Consider the following 22,270-nt stretch of genomic DNA (forward strand, 5'->3'; position numbering starts at 1 on the left):
ATAACAACATTTGAAGATTTACTTAAATACCAACACAAAAATCACAGGCCACTAGGACCACAGCACACATTTCACATAGTGGTCCTGATGAATTTCACTTGCCATGGGACCACAAGAAGAGGCTTCACGTCTCAGTACAGTAAGGGGGATAACCCTGTTCTAACTAATATCCTGAAGTAGTCATAAAATGTCCATAAGACCATCCTGAAAGAAGTACATGTCACAGTGTTTAACATGTTCGCAAGACTGTTCCTGTTTGGTGGAATGTCAACAAAAATAGCAACATAATATACTGGTAAACACATATAAGATGATCCACGACCTGACAAATGACCCCAATTTGCATACTTGGGAACGCCCCACAGAACGATCCACTTGAAACAAGAGGGAGACAGGTTGTCTGATAAATATCGAGAAGTTAATTTTCCCCGTGCGTTTCACGCATGAATTGCACACTTCACTTAATTGTGTGAAGTATTCACTCACAGGCTGGTGTGTTCGCAGAGTGTATGAAGTGTTCACTCACAGGCTGGTGTTCGAGTGAGTGAGTTTTGTTTTACGCCGCTTTTTACCAATATTCCTGCAATATCACAGCAGGGGACACGAGAAAATGGGACAGGCTGGTGTGTTCACAGAGTGTGTGAAGTATTCACTCACTGGCTGGTGTGTTCACAGAGTCTGTGAAGTGTTCACTCTCAACTTGGTGTGTCCATCCAGTGTGTCAAGTGTTCACTCATAGGCTGGTGTGTTCACAGTGTGTGTGAAGTACTCACTCACAGGCTGGTGTGTTCACAGAGTGTATGCAGTATTCACTCACAGGCTGGTGTGTTCACAGAGTGTATGAAGTGTTCACTCACAGGCTCGTGTGCTCACAGAGTGTATGAAGTGTTCACTCACACGCTGGTGTGTTCACCTAGAGTGTCAAGTGTTCACTCACAGGTTGTTGTGTTCAAAGTGTGTCACTCACAGGCTGGTGTGTTCGGATAGTTTGTTAAGTGTTCACTCACAGGCTGGTGTGTTCACAGTGTGTGAAGTATTCACTCAGAGGCTGGTGTGTTTACAGAGTGTGTGAAGTGTTCACTCACAGGCTGGTGTGTTCACATAGTTTATGAAGTGTTCATTCTCAGGGTGGTGTGTTCAGCTAGTGTGTCAAGTGTTCACTCACACGCTGGTGTGTTCAGATAGTTTGTTATGTTAAGTGTTCACTCACAGGCTTGTGTGTTCACCTAGTGTTCACTTTCAGGATAGTGGAGAGAGAGATTATATCATCTCAGATACTAAGTTTGGTAAGGATGTCATGGTTCAAGAGATAGTATTTCCCTGACGACAACATCTACTTTGACAGGAAATATTTTAAAATATAAGAATATTCATGTACACTTCTAATATATTCACATTGAAAAAAACTTTTTATCCAAACTGAGTCTAGCTGAGCAGTGATACAAATGTGAAATATTATATAGTCTTCACATACATCATGCTATCTTGACAATTGGAAGCCCCAAACTTGATGAAATACACATTTGTGCCAACAAAGTATGGTTCCAAAACTGTTAAGTGTTTTCCTATTCCCAAGGATAGTTTTTTAAGTACTTGATTTATGATCATTTTGGTGTTATCAGTGACATGCAAGGTGACGCTACACACATAAAGATAGCAGGGAGTTGTGTAGTGCAACCAGCTCCACTGGCCTGCATGTATGAATGAATCTGTCACAGTTATCCTGGGAGGCTGGAGGAGGGAGATACAGTGTTGATGACACAGAACCAGAAGATCTCCAACACTGCCCTTGTGTGTACAGGATAATTACAGCTGTACTTCTGTATCCTGAAAAATCCTGAAATGAAGTGATAATTGATCCTTGTCAGAACTTCCATCTCTCCAGATGGTACCTGACTCACACAGTGTCACTACCCCATGACTCACATAGCATCACTTCATCCTGACTCACATGTCACTACACCCTGACACATATCACTGCACCCTGACACATGTCACTGCAATCTGACTCACAGTGTCACTGCAATCTGACTCACATATCACTGCACCCTGACTCACATAGCGTCACTGCACCCTGACTCACATAGTGTCACTGCACCTCCACTCACATAGCATGGCTGCACCCTGTCCCACATGCTGTCACTGAACCCTGACTCACATAGTGTCACTGTCCCCTGTCTCACACAATGCCACTTGATGCAGGACTCACATCGTGTCACTGCAGCTTGATGCAAATAGTGTCATTGCACCCTGAATCACATAGCATCACTGCACCCTGTCCCACATGGCACTGCACCCTGACTCACATAATAGTCCCTGCACCCTGACAGACATAGCGTCACTGCACCCTGTCTCTATAATGTCACTGCATCCTAACTCGTATTGTCACAGCACCCAGCCTCACATAGTGTCATTGCACCTGGACTCAGTCACTACACCCTGACTCACATAGCATCATTGCAGCCTCACATAACATCACTGCAGCCAGACTCACATAGTGTCACTGCACCCAGAATTACACAGTGTCACTGCACCCTGACAAACATAGCATCACTGCACCCTGACTCACATAACGTCACTGCAGCCTAACTCAGTGTGTTACTGCACCCAGCCTAACATGTAACCCTGACTAACGTAATGTCACTGCACATTGTCTCAGTGTCGATGTACCATCTCACATGTCACCCTGACTTACATACCGTCACTGCACCCTGACTAAATCAGTCTGTATTCATGCCATCAAACACACGGTTATGAGATCAAAACCAGATCATACTGGTTTGTTGTGAAACTTCATTCAGACCCTCAGAAAGTCAACTGACTCTCACTCGTGTGCTGTAGCTCCATATCTCAGAGTGAGACGGCATCACTCTATCCTCAGTGACAGTTCTCTCTTATGTATTGTTATTTGTGACATTGAATGTTGGATTCACTAGCAAACAATTTATCTACTTATCAAAGATATCCATACAAGGAGTGATTGAGTGAGTGAGTATGGCTTTACCCTTCTTTTAGCAATATTCCAGCAACATCAGGGCAGGGAACACCATAAATGGGCTTCACACATTGTTCTCATGTGGGGAATCAAACTCAGGCTTCTGTGTGACAAGTGAATGCTTTAACCTTAGGCCCCACTGCCCACAATCAGAATTGCCTCTTTTGAACACCTAGAAAGCACAATTATTCTAATATGGTGATTGTACAGTTAGTTTACAGCCTACTTTCAAAAAGAGAAGAACCATTTTGAAATAAATTGTATCATTTCTGTTGATGTTCTATTAATGAAAGGAAAGTTAACAAAAATTGCTAAACTGTGTTACTTATCTGCTCTTATGTTACTGATTGTTTTACTGCGACTGTCGTGATCATGTCAGCTGTGAGTCTACCTCCTCAGGTTATAGAACAAGGTACTTCCTGCCCAAGAATTCTGAACAGCACCCCCTGCTGGCAAGATCTACTCCTCGAGTGTCACTCCCACCATGCTACCAACAACACGGAACGCTGGCCTCCATGGGTCATGTGGCCCAAACTTAACTCACGTGGCAGACGATCAGACAACAATACCGCCATGTTGTGATGTTTCACAAGGCATAGATTCCATCCAGTAGAAGAAATCCTTAATGGCTTGAGACATAAAACTGATGAATTTATGGCTGTCAGAGATAAGTGTTATAATCAGGGAGAAGTCATTGGATAGTTTGGCAGGTTTGCCACACACTTGGGGGACATGATCCCACCATGCCTCAATAACTAGATTCTCCTTCACACTGATAGGCGGACATTGATGCCTCCAAAATAGTTGTTAAAGAACACATTTTCAAGTCATTTACAGATTTGAGGTGGTGTATCCTCCTTCGACACACCTGTTGAAAGGTTGAAGGGCTGATCCCGACACCATGGGAAACTAATTCTCACAGAAATATATACTATTTTCCTGGAGATAAAAGTTAAAATGTAGCTTGAATGTGACAATCAACTGTTAAAATATCTGTATGTCAAGATTTCAACACGTTTACACATCAGGATGAGCTCTCACAGTGGCATCTTCAGTTCCAACATCACACCATTACAGATTTGTTTTTGACCTGGCCAGACCAGGTGCTCCATGCAGAACTCCCATGATGCAGTAGACAGAAACACATGTATTCAGAGAATGTTTATTCATCAAATATATAAATGATTTATATTAAATAACTCACACAATTTTATCGCACACTATCAACAAGCAGCCAACCAACAAGCCATTATTTTACATGTCATTCTCACAGCAATTTCCAGAAAAACTAATCAGGAATTAAATATTTTTTTTGAAAGCCACTAGCCACTGGGCAAGTTACTTTAACAAAGTAACTTGTCCTGACAAATTTTCCACTTGCCCTGATTTTAATGACATCATGATGATAAAATTATGAAAAAATATATCCACACGGTATTTGATGTTAATGTGTACTGGGCTATTTATCAAAAAAGTGATATACAGCCAAGAAAGGTAACCCTACTTTATTATCATTGTGAAATTTAATAGCTACATTTTGAGAAGATATGAAATGAAATACAAGTTTATTTGCAGTCTGAAACCATAAGCCTAAATTATCTACTACACCATGGACAAGTAAGATACCATTATTTGATTGCCCCAAAATGAACACTGAATTGTCCCAGGCATAGGGCGATGAGATTTTTTAACCCCTGCTAATCATGTTGAATGGGAACCAACTCTTCATGTTCTGTTGAAGGCAAACTCCAATATGATGTAAGCTACAATGGAGAAGTTAGTGACTTCAGTACTTGATCTAGGATTGATATTTCACATTCGACCCTACACAGCATGGTTCTAGGAACTGCCCTATATTTTTAGCATACCAGCTAAAAACCAATCATTCAAAATACCCGCCTGCCCAACCACCAGCGATAGGTTATTTTCAACACTGACTGACAGAATCTCAGTTCACCTGCCCAATGGTCGGGTTAAAACTGACATGTAAATGAAGACATTTTGTGGACGGGTGAAATTTGGTCAGGGCTGGCAAGTTTCACACCAAACCAGCTCAATGGTCTGACTGAAATGTTGTCTGGGGAGTTTCATACCCTGATATAACAGGCTTTTCAAGCAATACATATGGCAAGACTGTATAAGGAGTCTGCAACATTCTGTAAAAGAAAAAACATAGCTGTAACAATTCTAGGTTTTGTTTAACATAAATAAACACTGAAATTAATTCACCAAAGCTTCCCTTCCTAAATAAACAATAGAAATGGCGAATTGATTTTCACTGTAGTTCTTATCTTCCCTGTATCCATGACAACTAAGTGACTGGTTATGCTGGGTATTATTCACATCAGTTTGCAGAAAACAGAATCTATGTAACAGACATCGAACACTTCTGCTCCAAATACACTTCAACACATGTTGCAACCCAGATTCCTCTACTGAGAGTACTGTAGTACAATTCTTTTGTCGATGAACAATTCTTGGAGCAGTGTCCCCCATCACGACGTAACTGAATTCAGTGGCAAAGTCCTCAGAAAAAGTGAATAAGAATGGTTTTATGCTGCTCATTCCAAACTTCCAGAAATATCACGGTGGGGTACACCAGAAATGGTTTTCATACATTGTACCCATGTGGGGAATCGAACCCAGGTTTTGACAAGTGGATGCTGTAACCACTAGGCTACGTCACCTCCCTGTCCCCAGAAAGAAAATCTGACAAAACTCACAATATATAGGGCTGTCTCCTATTCTCACTGTAAACATGTTTTCTGCTGAGATTGCCAATGTGTCAAACTTAGCGGTTGTTTACATCACTGACCGGTAACTAGGAAGTGGCCCAAGTCTGTGAATGTTCAAAATTTTGCAATGCAACGAATATTCGTGAGTTTTTACCAACTTGGAAAAATCATAACTTTTTCCCGTCCTTTCCAACAGGATTCCCCTTCCTTACACTTAATAGCATTACTCTCTCATTATGCCATGAAAAAGGGAGACACCTCGACAAGTCAAACGAGGATGACCTTGTTTTTCATCGAGCGCAAGAGTGGTAATACACCTGATGGATCGAGCAGTTGATAGATGCACATGTTAGAGGTAGAGTCTCTTCATTTAAAAACAACAAGCATTTAAATAAAAAGAACTGTTTGCATTATTTTCTCAGACGATATCCATAAGTACAGCGAGAATAGGAAACACCAATATACATTTTTTCCATTCTTGGTTAATATTTTTTCAGTAAATATCCACCCAACACCTCTACATATCATTTCAATATTTTCTTCACTCTTTCATTAAAAGTTTCCACAGATGCAATTAACCACTACATGCATTATGGCCAACATTCACCCAGAGTTATCTCCTCTTGTTCAGGACTAACATCTCTGCTGACTGTCATGACCTCTGGGCCATGGGTGCCTCTTGTCTTGCATCAAACATTGCCCAGTAGTCTGGATCTGGCTGACTTCCCTCCAAGGGATGACATCGAGACAAAAGGTCTGCTGCAGTCCAGAATTCAAATGAACTGGAACATGTCGATTCCTGAAGAAAATATGCAAGCAAGTACAAAATGTCCGGTCCATATTTTTTACTGAATCTCCATCAATTAAATCTCTGTGAGGTACAGTGAGGTAGCCTAGTACTTAAAATGTTTGTTCGTCACACTAAAGGTCTGAGTTTGATTCTCCACATGGTGTTCCCCACCCATAACATGCAGAAACATTGCTAAAAGCAGCCTTGAACCCTTGAACCTGACTCCTGTGATGTCATTCTACTGTTAAAACAGGGTTTCCTCTTGTCCTTGACCTTTGATTCATTTAAACCAAAATATTACAAAACTGGGTCCCATCCCTGAGAAGACATCAACCAAACATACAGATAAAAAAAAATATTTTCTACTAGGGGATGACAATAAGTTTTGAGCCTTGAGCATTTTTCTTACCCAGGTGTCACTGCCTATGGGGTGTAGCTGATGTGATATATAAGTTTTGGTATCCTACTCTCAGAAGTTATTGAACAAATCACATTGACAGAAAGAGACCCCCCTCACGGCAGTGAAAATGAATAAAATTGAGTATAGAGCAGTAATTAAGTTTTTAGTTCTTGAAGGAAACTCGGCGACGAACATTGAAGAAAGGCTTTCAGCAGTTTATGGGAAGCCTTCCCCTTCATCTGCTACCATCAAACGATGGGTCAATGAATTTAAGCATGGTAGAGAGAGTCTTGAAGATGACCCCTGTCCAGGTCGCCCAACAACAAGCACTAGTCAGGAAAACATTGACAAAGTGCATAGACTTGTGCTGGAAAATCGTCGAATCACACTCCACGAGTTAGAGGAGACCACAGGCATTTCACACGGATCCATCGAGACAATTCTTCATGAACAGCTCGTCATGTCTAAGGTGTGCGCAAGATGGGTGCCAAGAATGCTTACAGATGAAATGAAACAAACAAGAGTCACCATAAGCAACTCCATGCTAACCAGATACAACCAGAATCCAGAAGATTTTCACTTTAGGCTAGTAACCTGTGATGAAACCTGGATCCACCACTATGATCCTGACAGCAAACAAGAATCCATGGAATGGAAACATGTCACTTCTCCCAGGACCAAAAAGTTCAAAGTCTCCAGATCAGTGCAGAAGGTAATGGCGACAGTCTTCTGGGATAGCAAAGGCGTCATCCACATAGATTACTTACCAAAAGGAAGAACAATGAATGGGGAATATTACGCTAACTTGTTGAGGCAAGTGCGACAGTCAATCAAGGAGAAGCGCCTGGGCAAGATCAGATGTGGTATTCTTCTACATCAAGACAATGCTCCAGTACACACCTCTCGCGTTGTAGCCGCTGCTGTCCAGGTATGCGGGTGCGAAATCTTGCCACATCCCCCCTACTCTCCAGACCTGGCACCAAGTGATTACCATCTGTTCCCAAATCTCAAGAAACACTTGCGTGGTCGTAGATTTCAGGATGATAATGAGCTTATTGCAGCTACTGAGGCTTGGTTTGATTACCAAAATGGCGCCTTCTACAGAGATGGCATCAGTGACTGGCAGAAAAGATGGAACAAGTGTCTTGACTCACAAGGGGACTATGTTGAAAAATAAATGTGGCTCATACCAGTATTTTGTGTTTTTCTATGCAAGGATCAAACCTTATTCACATCCTCTCGTAAGAAAGGTTTTATTGTTTTCAACCTTATGACTTGACCTTTGATCTCTGTATTTGCCAGATGAATTCTCATTGATACCACGAACAAGTCTGTAAAGGAGTACACTGTAACGTAGTAAGATCTTTGTGTTATGAGAATATCACCATCAGTGTGGAGGCATCTTAAAAAACCCCACACCTTCAAGGTGTCATGTGCAACATAACTGCTCTTTACAGCAAGGAGACACAAAGACTGGGAGTCAGACACAAATGGAGAATCAAACCCAAAGTCCTCAGCTTCATGAGCAAACACTTCAACCACAAGGCTACCCCATTGCCTTTCACATAACCTGAACAATGACCCTGACATGATGCTTGACATACAGATAAAGACCACATGATATATCAACTTGTAGCATTAACTGACACTTGAAAAATACATATCAAGAATGTTACATAAATTATTACAAGTTTATGATTCATGCTGAGAAACAAATCACCAAAAATAAAGCTTAAACATCCAAACGCCTAAAGTTTAAAAAAAATAACTAAAAAAACAGTAACAAAAAGCAAACCACACAGGGTCACAACACTAGATACATTCAATAATCCATAACAAGATGTTTATGTATTTTCCAGACACTTAATCCAAGGTATAAAAACACATCCCTAGTCCATCTGACAGGTACATGCAGCTGTCATTATAATTAATTAGTTGTGTAAACAGTATAGAGGAAGTGGAGATGCTATTTCCCTGCCACTGTCAACAAGTGGGATCTATAATTTGTTACAGTGTCAGGAGAATTCTCATATCACATTCCACTCCAAAGGGAGAATCAAAAAGATATGGGAAGGTTGGAGATAAGTACAGGAAGGCTCTGACGGCAGGGCCAGCGAGATAGGCGCCCTCTCATGGCTTATACAAGTTCCCGTCAATGAAAGAACAGATTATCACCACTGGAATGCTATTTCCATCCTGTTTTCTATACGAAAGTTTGTTGAAATAGCATTTCAAAGAAAACAGTATAAAGAGAGAGACTTTTGAGTAATGCTATCTTGCAATTAATTGTGACACATTTTGTAACCCAACAAGTTTATCAAAATAGTGTTGAACACTGGTAATTTATCAATATTTCAACAAGACCAATTTATCCTATCAAGAGTAATGAAACGAATTACTGAAAAATGATTGTTTGCTGTACAAAAAGTCCACATCATTTATTTGGAACAATCAGAATTGATTAAAGTGGAAAGATAAAACCTGTGATGCAAATGTCTTTGTAAGTGTTTTAAAAATGAAACAATTGATTTTAAGCGAAAATATTTCAGAACAAATACTTCAGGAATACTTATTTACACAAACAACTGTTTCTGTGAACTTGTCTTCTATTTTTCAAATTTGAAATAAGCATATCATCCTTGGTCAGGGTAAAAAATCCTGATCTTAGTAGCTCAGTATCAGCTAGTATATACAAAAGAACATATTTTACTGAAAATAAAAGTTTTTAAATTAAAATAATAAATACAAAGAAAAGGAGCCCAGAGAAGCTGTGGACTTGCCACATTTTCTAGACTTGCATGGACTTTCTTAGATATATTTGTTTCTGTGGGACTAACTAGAGCTCATAATTTACTTGCACATGCACTGAGACTTAAGTCTGCTGTGTCTCACATCTACAAGAGACACAAGACTGATACATGTTGCATTTTGTTCTGCAACATATGTCTCTGACCACTGTAAGTTGCCTCATGACCAGGGTCACTGTGGTCTAAATACCCCAGGATCTATACTTGAGGATGAATGGTTGCTTTAAGCCCCAACCACACACTCATATCTTGCATTTCATTACATGGTGAGTGATATGAAGCATGCAGGTGACTGAGAGGATATATTACCCACCTTGGATATATCAGTAGTGCCTATATTGGTTGCTATAGCAACACAGTGATCTGCATCCAACATGGTTTCTTCAAACAACCAATCAGTTTGTTTCTTCCCATCAACATATACAAACGTGTCTCGGACCATCTGGTTCACTGACAAATTCTCTGTGGGGACATGGAAGTCAAGTCTGCTGACATCAAAACCCATTCCGATTCCGATGGCCTTGACATAGCTCTCCTTCAAACACTGAAAGTGAAAAAACATTCTTTCTAACATGCACCTTACAATTTAATCATGGCGCAATTCAAAGAAAGAGGTTAGGTGAAGTGATGTCGTTCACTCACCCACAACCTGTAAAACATGGTCATCTTCCCAGCATCCCCCTCCTGCCTCTCCACTGTCCTCCATTCCTGCTCTGTCATCTGACGACGAAGAGTGGAGAAAAACTTCCGCATGTCCTTTCCTGAAACATGTACTTCTAGATAAAATGCAGGGTCCACCACACCACGTATCTCACTGACATTGCCATAAACTGTGTATCACACATCACCTTACAATGTTAAAAACAATGTATCTCACATGCTGCTGACAATGCCATAAACTTTTATCACATGTTTGCTGACCAGACTTAAAAAATCAGTGAAACATATCTTAACAAGTTTAAACTGCAATAAAAATGTTAAATAATATTTAAGTTGAGTCTGCAAATAATTCAATATATTAAACAGCTTAAATAAAGCAGTGATAATTGGTAAAATAAATGTACACGGTGAACTCAAAACAGTGAATCAAAAGGTTTCAAACTCCACTGCATGCATTATATTATGTCGTCATTTGATTGTTAATGACACAGCTTCTGGTGGAGAGTTTCGAGGTTTCACTGGCACTGGGTAAATATGTTTTTCAGTTATCACATGGATGTCATATTCTCTGGCAATGCTATATTCTGTGTATCTCACATCAGTTTACAATGCTATAAACAGTTGATCTAACATTCACATCTTTCACAGCCCCTCCCCACCACACGACTTTGACCCCTCCCTCTCCATCCCACATCTTTCACAGCCCCTCCCCCCACCCTCCCTCTCCATCCCACATCTTTCACAGCCCCTCCCCACCACACGACTTTGACCCCTCCCTCTCTATCCCACATCTTTCACAGCCCATCCCCACCAGACATTCTCTGACATATGCTATGAACTAAAATCTTTCGTTCCCAGTTAATTTATCGGATTCAAAATCAGAAACCAACACATCTACAATCATCTTATCCGTACTATCAAACCCTCCTCCCCTGGACACAGTTTTCACACCTCCTGTGCCATCCCTAACATAATTTGACAACAAAAACCCTCCCTATTATCCCTGACACACCCTCCCAAGGATTCATCTATGATACCCAACTCCCAAAACCACCAACTTTGACACCTCTCTCTCCACCCAAATCTTTGATAACCCTCTCCCAACCCTCCAACTCTGCCCTCACTCTCCATCCCACATCTTTCACAGCCCCTCCCCCCACCCTCCCTCTCCATCCCACATCTTTCACAGCCCCTCCCCACCACACGACTTTGACCCCTCCCTCTCTATCCCACATCTTTCACAGCCCCTCCCCACCACCTATCTTTGACAGCCCTTCCCCACCACACATCTTTGATGGACCCTCCCCAATCCACATCTCCTCCCCCTCCCAACCCCATGACTGACACCTCCCTCCCCACCAAATCTTTGACAGCCCTTCCCCTCATCACAACTTTGACACCTCCCTCCCAACCTGCATCTTTGACAGCCCCTCCCCACACCACAACTCTGACACCTCCCTCCCTAACCCATATCTTTGACAGCCCCTCTGGACAACTTTGACACCTTCCTCCCCAATCAAATCTTTGACAACCCTCTCCCCACCCTCCCTCTCCATCCCACATCTTTGACAACCCCTACCCACCCAACAACTTTGACACCTCCCTTCCCACCTCACAAATTTGACACCTCCCTCCCCACCCAAATCTTTGACAGCCCCTCCCCACCACAAAACTTTGACACCTCCCTCCCTACCCCACATCTTTGACAACCCATCCCCATCCGACATCTTTGACAGACCCTCCCTACCCTACAATCCCTTTCAAGCCCACATGTTCAACCCTCCTCCCGAACCCCCAACATCCTGACATACCCTCCTCACAATAACATGACACAACTGAATCTCAAGTCAACTTGTATCACAAATGACGGCAACACTTTATTTACCACAATGTCATTCTGTAGCCATTTACATCAACTTTCAGAGTTAAGTAATTTATGAAAATATCTGCTCTGAAACTTAAACCTGTTATCAGTCAGATTCTGGCACGGCATCGTCCATATCAACCTCAACTCCATCATGGTACCTGCAACTCCCAAAGATTGTCTACAGCTAATGGTCATATAATACACTTTTTATTTATGATTTTACAGTGATAACTTCGGCCACCTGCTGACTCCCAGAGTATGCTGTTGATTTATTGGACAATATTTTCTCTACATGCAGAATGTTTGACAGTCTTAAGCATAAGAGACAAATTCACGACATAGTAGATAGCAATCTCCCCTTTGCATGTGGACGTAGATGGATGGCTTGTGTAGCGCTGTGTTGAAATATGCTTCACTGCTGATAAAATATGCATTTATAACATAACGTTACTGACATCAATATTTGCTTCCGAAGAAAACAGGTTATCATGTTAGAATAACACAAACAAGCGTTATGGTTTTATGATCTTTAAGGCTGGTGATTCACCGGAAGTGCTGATGCTGGGATCATATGATCCATATCAGGCATGTATCAGTCTGCTGATAACAAGGAGCAATTTTGGTGTGGCCAACAGCCCATTTCATTAATAACTGAAACATAACTGAGTGACTATCCATCGTTTTAGATTCCAAATCCAAGAATTCATCAAAAGGAAAACTTTCATTCGCATATTAAACCTAAGTAACATTGTCCAGGGGAGCCATTATAAGGTGTGTTCACCATATCTCCATCCACATCCCGTTCAATTTAACCCTGATATTCTGGACAGTAATTTTATACATCCATCTACATATCATGCAATCAAACCCTGGTAATCTGGAAAATAATGATGTCATACATCATCTATATCTCATACCACCAAACCTTGGTAATACAGACACTACTGATGTCATACATCATCTACATCTCATACTATCAAACCTTGGTAATACAGACACTACTGATGTCATACATCATCTATATCTCATACCACCAAACCTTGGTAATACAGACACTACTGATGTCATACATCATCTACATCTCATACCACCAAACCTTGGTAATACAGACACTACTGATGTCATACATCATCTACATCTCATACCATCAAACCTTGGTAATACAGACAGTACTGATGTCATACATCATCTACATCTCATACCACCAAACCTTGGTAATACAGACACTACTGATGTCATACATCATCTATATCTCATACCACCAAACCTTGGTAATACAGACACTACTGATGTCATACATCATCTACATCTCATACCATCAAACCTTGGTAATACAGACAGTACTGATGGCATACATCATCTACATCTCATACCACCAAACCTTGGTAATACAGACAGTAATGATGTCATACATCATCTACATCCCATACTATCAAACCTTAGTAATACAGACAGTACTGATGTCATACATCATCTACATCTCATACTATCAAACCTTGATAATACAGACACTACTGATGTCCTACATCATCTACATCTCATACTATCAAACCTTGGTAAGACAAACAGTACTGATGTCATACATCAGTCATACATCTCATACCATCAAACCTTGGTAATAAAGACAGCACCGATGTCATACATCAGTCATACATCTCATACCATCAAACCTTGGTAATACAGACAATACTGATGTCACACATCATCTACATCTCATACTATCAAACCTTGGTAATACAGACAGTACTGATGTCACACATCAGTCATACATCTCATACCACAAAACCTTGGTAATACAGACAATACTGATGTCACACATCATCTACATCTCATACCATCAAACCTTGGTAATACAGACAGTACTGATGTCACACATCAGTCATACATCTCATACCATCAAACCTTGGTAATACACACAGCACCGATGTCACACATCAGTCATACATCTCATACCACCAAACCTTGGTAATAGAGACAATACTGATGTCACACATCATCTACATCTCATACTATCAAACCTTGGTAATACAGACAGTACTGATGTCACACATCCGTCATACATCTCATACCACCAAACCTTGGTAATACACACAGCACCGATGTCACACATCAGTCATACATCTCATACCATCAAACCTTGGTAATACAGACAATACTGATGTCACACATCAGTCATACATCTCATACCACCAAACCTTGGTAATATAGACAGCACCGATGTCACACATCAGTCATACATCTCATACCACCAAACCTTGGTAATAGAGACAGTTCCGATGTCCTACATCAGTCATACATCTCATACCAACAAACCTTGGTAAGACAGACAGTACCGATGTCACACATCAGTCATACATCTTGTACCATCAAACCTTGGTAATACAGACAGTACCGATGTCACACATCAGTCATACATCTCATACCATCAAACCTTGGTAATACAGACAGTACTGATGTCATACATCCATCTATATCTCATACCATCAAACTTGGTAATACAGACAGTACTGATGTCATACATATGTAAGAGTAGTGTAAGTATGTGTATATTAGCAAGTATATTTTAACTTGTATTTTAATCACTAAACCTCTATTGTCTTGCCTCAGCCCCTTCTATTCAATAGCAGGGTGTTTTGTGGGTCAGTTCACAGTTTCTTTTTAGTCACTAGTCATCATTTCCAACAGCTTTTAACATGTTAGTTTATATTTGCATTGTGTATTTTCATTTTTAGTGTGTATGCGTTATTTCTTAGCTTCCTTTCAAGCATGTATCATGTTATGTGTGGTAAACATTAGAGTTGTGACGATTAATTGATACGCAAGTTATCGCGATTCATGAGCTGCATGATACGATACACCGATACGATTGTTGTGTATCGATTCAACACGACACTTACATACTTAGCAGTCTACGAAAACACCGTCTCCCCTTCTATTTAGATTTTCGTGGAAAATATTGCCATGGACATGCTCCGACGGAGATGATTTTCAAAAAGCCAGTTGTGCCAATGTTGATCCCTGCTGTTCCATTTTTGGGGAAACACTACTAAACTGACACATGCTAAACATTTTTAATAAAATGTCTTTCATGACGACATGTTCTATTTTTCTTGGGAGAAGAATACCTTCCCTGAAATGATAACATAACAGCACATTATTTCCAGTACTTTTATTTTTCTGCATAGAAGGACAAAATATTGTGATACGTATCGTATGTATGAAGAAAATCCGAATGAACAGTAACGGTCCAATGCTGCAAGAAACTGTATGTCACAAGTGACAATTGTTCCAAGGTGAAGGGCATTAAGTATCTTGTGTGGCCACCAATAGCATCAATGGTTGCTTGGCATCGACATCCCATAGAATGGACCAGAATCCAGATGAGATGTGCCTGGGAATGAGTTGGTACTCTTCCCTCAAGGCCACAAACAGATCGGGTAACGTCTGTGGCTGAGGGTCACGCTGTCACACACGACAATCCAATTCGTCCCCTAAACGTTCAATAGGGTTAAGATCCGGTGATCGTGAGGGCAAATCAAGAACCTGGAAATCCCTGGTTATTCTTGCTGTATGTGGCTGAGCATTATCATGCTGAAAAATGATGTTCTGGCGGTTCATGAAAGGATGGACATGAGACCTGCTGATTTCATCACGTTAACGCTGATCTATCAATTTGCCCTGGACCTAAATAAGATCTATCCTGCCACTGTATGAGATGCCGGCCCAAACCGTAACACTTCTACCACCAAATCTGTCCCCTTCCTGTACACAATTTGCAGCGTAGCATTCATTACAACATCGATATATACATGCTCTTCGGTCGGGACACCACAGCATGTAACGTGAGTCATCACTAAACAGTTCTCCACCTTTGCAAAGGCCAGGGGAAATGTTGGAGACACCACTGTCTGCGTTGTTGCCGATGTTGACATGTAAGGACTCTTCCTCGCAAAGGTCTTCTGGAAAGAATACCAGCCTCAAGTAAGCAGTTCCTCACAGTCTGATCAGAAATTGTTCTGAATCCTGGCACTACCGATGTTGTGGAAGATGTTGTGGTGAACCTGTTCCGAAAATGTCGAGGCCGAATAAACCTGTCCTTTAGCGGGTATGGTCACATGAGGTCAACCTGACCTGGGGCAATCACATGTTGACCCTTGCTGCAGGTAGCGTTGCCAAAGTCTTGCTTTGGTACTCTGACACATTCGCAGACTGAGACTCCCCAGCCTCCAAATGACCAATCACATTGTTGCGCTGAGCCTCAGTAAGTTGACGCATCACTTTAACACCAAACTGAAGGTTTTCAACTGTCACAAGAGCACTGACACCCCCTGACTTTTATTGGAAATGATGTATGGAATGTGTGTGCAAAAGGCATGAATTTCTTCCCGTTCACAATTTATTGCATTTATTGAAGAAAACAGATTTTGGTGCATTTGGGCGAGTTGTCCTCGATGACGATGGATTCAAACTCGGAAATGTTTGCAGACAGCGTTCACCATAGATATCAAATTCAAAATTCAAAAGTTTACATGGAAAAATACTACCTATGTGTTTCGTTTTTTGAGTAGTTTATCTGATAGTAGCATTTATTGCTAAGTCTCCTCTGTATCGGCCCCTGAAGTATTGTTGCAGATTTTAATACAAGGTATTTATTTCCAGAGGGCCTTCTTCTATGGAACCTATTGGCCTTTGTGGTATATACAAAACCACTCCAGTTACTTCATCACATACTATCAAACCCTGATGATCTGGACATTACTGACGTCATATACACATCAGCATCTCATACAATCGAACCCTTGTAATGTGGACAGTACCTCTGTCATATACAATCAAACCCCTGAATGTGGACAGTACTTCTCATATATTGCACAGTAACTCAGACTGATGATTGACTGTGACAAAATGAATTGAAACTGCACTGGGGTTACATCACAAAATTTAGTTCAATTTTAGAAACCTAAGATGTATGCTAGAGACTCTAGACACACCATGCTATAGCACCCTGAACCACTGAGCCACCCAGGAACATGATGATAATTTACTTACTGTGTTCAACTTTCATGACATCTGTTCCGACTGTATGGTGAGTGTCGAGCGTCAATACAGCATAGTCACCATGGTGGGCAACATTGAAACTTCCATGAAAATCTTCCCTTGATTCTGTGGGTTCAAGGAATGGTTTCCCCTTCTCTGTTCTCCTGAGCTTGATGTCGATGAAGTCCCTCCCTGTGACGTCTGCTAACACCCTCCGAATCAACAATCGACCAAGCTGAACACAAACAGATACCAACATACCCTTAGTTTTGAGCCACATGAATCCATCACCATACATCTTTCATGATTTGATTTTTCTGATGTACGAGTGAGTATACCCTCTTGATGTTACTGTATGTAATAAGTCAACCTTTGTTTGTTTGCTTGTTGTTAAACACTGCACTCGTCAATAGGGGTGACTAATGAGGCAAAGTGACTATTGCAACAGTGATAGTCTACTGAAGCATACTATGACGATAACCATAGACTATTGATGCATACCATTGCGATAGCAATGTCTGCTGAATCATACTATGGTGATAGCTATAGTCTATTGATACAAACTGTTGGGATAGCAATTGTCTATTGATGCATACTATGGCAATAGCAATAGTCTATTGATGCAAACTGTTGGGATAGCAATTGTCTATTGATGCATACTATGGCAATAGCTATACTCTATTGATGCAAACTATTGGGATAGCAATTGTCTATTGATGCATACTGTGGCAATAGCAATAGTCTATTGATGCAAACTGTTGGGATAGCAATTGTCTATTGATGCATACTATGGCAATAGCCATAGTCTATTGATGCAAACTGTTGGGATAGCAATTGTCTATTGATGCATACTATGGCGATAGCTATAGTCTATTGATGCAAACTGTTGGGATAGCAATTGTCTATTGATGCATACTATGGCAATAGCAATAGTCTATTGATGCAAACTGTTGGGATAGCAATTGTCTATTGATGCATACTATGGCAATAGCTATAGTCTATTGATGCATACTATGGCAATAGCAATAGTCTATTGATGCAAACTGTTGGGATAGCAATTGTCTATTGATGCATACTATGGCAATAGCAATAGTCTATTGATGCAAACTGTTGGGATAGCAATTGTCTATTGATGCATAATATGGCAATAGCAATAGTCTATTGATGCAAACTGTTGGGATAGCAATTGTCTATTGATGCATACTATGGCAATAGCAACAGTCTATTGATGCATACTACTGTGATAGCGATAGTCTACTGAAGCACCTATGGTGATGGCAATAGTCTATTGATGCATTCTAGAGCGATAGCAATAGTCTATTGATGCATACTATTGTGATAGCAAGTGTCAGTTGATGCATACTATGGAGATAGCAATAGTCTGTTGATGCATACTATTGCCATAGCAATAGTCTTGATGCATACTATTGCAATAGCAATAGTCTACTGACGCGTACTATTGGGATAGCGATTGTCTATTGATGCATAGCTATTGCAATAGCTCTAACCTAACAAGTTTTTCACATTTCAGATTTAACATGTACTTTGAAATATAAACAAATGCACTTCTTTTTCGTTTTAGATTTTCATGGACTTCAAGTAAATCCACTATCAATTTCCATCAAACATACCTTCTTGACACTATTTTAGATAAAATTCAGAACAACAGAGCATGAAAACAGAAGGATGCTGCTGTGGCAGTGGTTGTGTATGACAATGATCAAAAGCTTCGAATAAGAAACACTAACCTACAAACTGAACACAAGTTAGGTCAATGATTTTTCATCCTACACTGCAGTAAAAGATTTATTCACTTTGGTTATATAGTCAAACATATTGTCCTAAGTCAAGTGGACAGCTAAAGTTATCTTGATGACCAGTAGGAATTTAAAAGACTTCTGCTTCAAACACTGTTATCATCAAATATAGGATAATCAAAATTATAAACAAATATTTCTAACATTCAGTGACAACAAAAAATTACTAGCTGGCATCATGGTGGCTGAGCAGGTTAGACTGTGTTCTTGCAATTAGGTGAATGACTCTGAGAGTGCAGGTTTGAATCCAGAATTGGACACAACTCAAAAAAGTACTAAAATCTGTACTTTACTAAGAAATTGTAATAAAAAATGCAACATATTACATCAACAGTAGCAGATGAATCTATACCAAAGTGGTTACTTGTCTTAATTGCGCTGCACATACGTTGACAGAAATAATCATTTTCCCTTCAATATTCACAGCATCTATCGACTTATTGACAGTAATTCATACTCCCAATTGGTTAATTGCTATTGACTCCTAAACAATGGCACTCCGTCGATAGTTTGATCTATTGTTACACCCCCTCTCATCAATTTTCCAGTTTTATAATGGTGGTCTGTAAATAACCTAACCTCAACCAGACAATCCAACGATTAAGAGCATGAGCACCGATCTTCACAATTAAGGCTGAGTGAATGAGTGAGTGAGTGAGTGAGTGAGTGAGTGAGTGAGCATGGCTTAACATATGTTTATACAGTATTTCAGATACATCCATGTTTTCATGATGCAGTCTGTTTCTGTATCACCAATGAGCACTAGTTTGCTGCTGAGGCAACTAAGGGGGATAACTCTGCAAAGCAAATGACCGAGCCTGTGCCATCAAAGTATCTGTTACATCAACCATGGACTGAATGTCCACACTGATGCTCACACTTATTTCCATTTGCAATGATATGATTGTATTACACCCAACTTTCCTAGTGATCATATTATACTGCTGGTGGTAGTTGTTTGGAAGTGGAGTACATATTACATTCCATCAAACTTCCCATCATTTTTTACTGAGGGATGGTATTTATTGAACAAAGCATAAGGATAATCAACACCTCACCATCGATGGCTTGCTATCTTTCTTGAAGACAAATTTCCCAATTCTCTCTTTCTCTTCTTTCTGAACACATTGTGCCGCCAATGTCCATTCTCTCTCTGTTGGCTTCCAAACCGTGGAATTCACAGCAACCCGGATCACACGTCGAGACATCATGACTGACCTATAACATGGAGACATGTCTGTAACACTAACTATCACTGTTGTGTGTTTAATCATACCAATTAATGGCAGGTTATAACAGTAGCACATCAAGACAACACCAAATGGCTAAGACGGATGTAAAATGGTGTTTGATCACACTACTTAAAGTATTCCATATATTTCATCATTACTGAACATTTGGAATGTACATAGAAAACAAACTGTACCATTCATCATGCATCTTTTCAACTCAGACAAATTCTGCTGATTTAGAATCATACACTGCATATCATACAAACCAGTACATCATACATTCAACATTAACCTCATTTTTCTAAAATATTGAAAAGTGTTTTCTCAAATGTTTCTATAGTATATGTGTCAAAAGACAACTCACTGTTGGAAGTAAATCTGCTTGTGTGAATCAGTGACTGTGTGTTTCCATCTTCCTTTAGTAGGAGTGTCAACATGATGCATGAAACTGTTGCATGTGTTTGCCTGTTTTTAACGTTGCACTCAGCAACAATCAAGTTGGTTTAGGTATGTGAACAGGTTTGCTCAAAACATCTCTGTAACATCTCTGTTCATCCAGAAGTGAAACGTGTACCCGGTAGAAGTCAAATGATTAACTATTTTGCACCTCCCTGGCAGTTTTGTAATAATGTCCATTATGTTGTATGTGCTTAGAGCATGTCAGTGGGGTGTGGAGTTCAGCACGCTATACGTGACCTTATATCATCACTACATGCAGTCTGTAAAAAAAAAATATTTAAAAATTAATTTTAAAGTCAAATATGAAAAAATCAGTCCTGCTATACTTCAGTCGGGAGTAGTGCACTTTACTGGCCGCCATTTTTCCGATTTTTTTCTCGAATGGATATACTCACACCAATGGTAAGCCAACCCTAACCTTTACTCACTAACCCTAAGGATCTAGAAGTGGGGAGGCCAAGGGCTAAGGATCTAGAAGGGTGATGCCCAAGGGCTAAGGATACAGCAGCACGCTCAGTCCAGAGTAGAGCGCCCGGTAAACTGCAGTCTAGCCCTTCAGTCTCCCATCAACGCACAAAACACATCACTTGTAAAAACTGATATAGTGCACACATCTGCATCACTCAAATTGTAATACTTGCCAGTATGTTTGTACTCAAAATCGTACACGGTTCTCGTCTCTCGTCGTCAAGAGCCAGAGGAGAGACTGGCAATGTCTGGGTAGAAAATGTGCACAGTAAGAAATCAATGAGCTCTTCCAATTCATAAGAAGTCGCAACTTCTTAATACTAATTCATACTGTCTACAGTTTCACGACGTGGTCACTTATAATCACAGAGTTTGTATGGTTCCCTGTTGGCACAGTTCGTAAATTTGAGGCATTGTTTTAAAGTGACATGAATTACTGAACAAGGGGACTGACACGGGTTTCTCTTGTTATGCAATTGAAGGTGTACCTTGTGGATAGTAGTACTGAAAAATCGTCTAATTCCTACTCCGAAAGATTCACTCCCTCAATGTGAACATCTTTCGATGCCATTTTCCCGGAAGTTAAATATTAGCCAATCACTTTCCTCGAATTGACCTCCTTACAGTGTCAGGGAGCACCGGCAATGTTCAAAGTTCCCACAGACCCTCAACGGCTCTGTGGATATCGCATCGGCGATAGCGCGGTCAACTTTAGGCACCATGTGAAACACATTGCAGTATTGATATTATTAATACAGGTCGTTAAAGAATATGTCATATTTACACACTTCAAAATACCTTTTATTAACTAAGTTCTTTTATGTTTGACGATATATATTTGTTGAGGAATGACAAGAATAACAGTGTGCACAATGTGAACAAAAATATTTACCGTCATTTAAATAATATAATGAATATGAGGACCTATTGTTCTGTTTCTGAAAAGGAATTACGCACGACTTAGTGAGTCACGGAACTCCGCTGTCTTACAGACGTCGTTGTA

The 22,270-nt window shown here is 40.3% G+C and overlaps 1 protein-coding gene across 3 annotated transcripts; it reads right to left on the minus strand.

Moving 5' to 3' along the window:
- Window positions 1–4,141: 4,141 nt before the first annotated feature.
- On the minus strand, window positions 4,142–21,861 carry LOC137274046 (L-aminoadipate-semialdehyde dehydrogenase-phosphopantetheinyl transferase-like). 3 transcript variants are annotated; one of them, XM_067807022.1, is made up of 8 exons: window positions 21,756–21,861; window positions 21,441–21,515; window positions 20,167–20,326; window positions 17,304–17,526; window positions 10,370–10,488; window positions 10,041–10,271; window positions 6,338–6,529; window positions 4,150–5,151 (listed from the first exon to the last, which is right to left on the minus strand). In XM_067807022.1, the coding sequence occupies exons 3-7, from the start codon at window positions 20,317–20,319 to the stop codon at window positions 6,383–6,385; spliced, it is 873 nt and encodes a 290-aa protein (XP_067663123.1). In that variant the 5' UTR covers window positions 20,320–20,326; window positions 21,441–21,515; window positions 21,756–21,861; the 3' UTR covers window positions 4,150–5,151; window positions 6,338–6,382. The 3 variants fall into 3 exon arrangements, with proteins under 3 accessions (XP_067663121.1, XP_067663123.1, XP_067663122.1); XM_067807020.1 differs by having other exon boundaries at window positions 4,142–6,529; window positions 21,756–21,855; XM_067807021.1 differs by lacking the exon at window positions 21,441–21,515 and having other exon boundaries at window positions 4,150–6,529; window positions 21,756–21,855.
- Between the last annotated feature and the right edge of the window lie 409 nt (window positions 21,862–22,270).

This window comes from Haliotis asinina, chromosome 2 (genome assembly GCF_037392515.1).
Source record: "Haliotis asinina isolate JCU_RB_2024 chromosome 2, JCU_Hal_asi_v2, whole genome shotgun sequence".
Taxonomy (NCBI): domain Eukaryota; kingdom Metazoa; phylum Mollusca; class Gastropoda; order Lepetellida; family Haliotidae; genus Haliotis; species Haliotis asinina.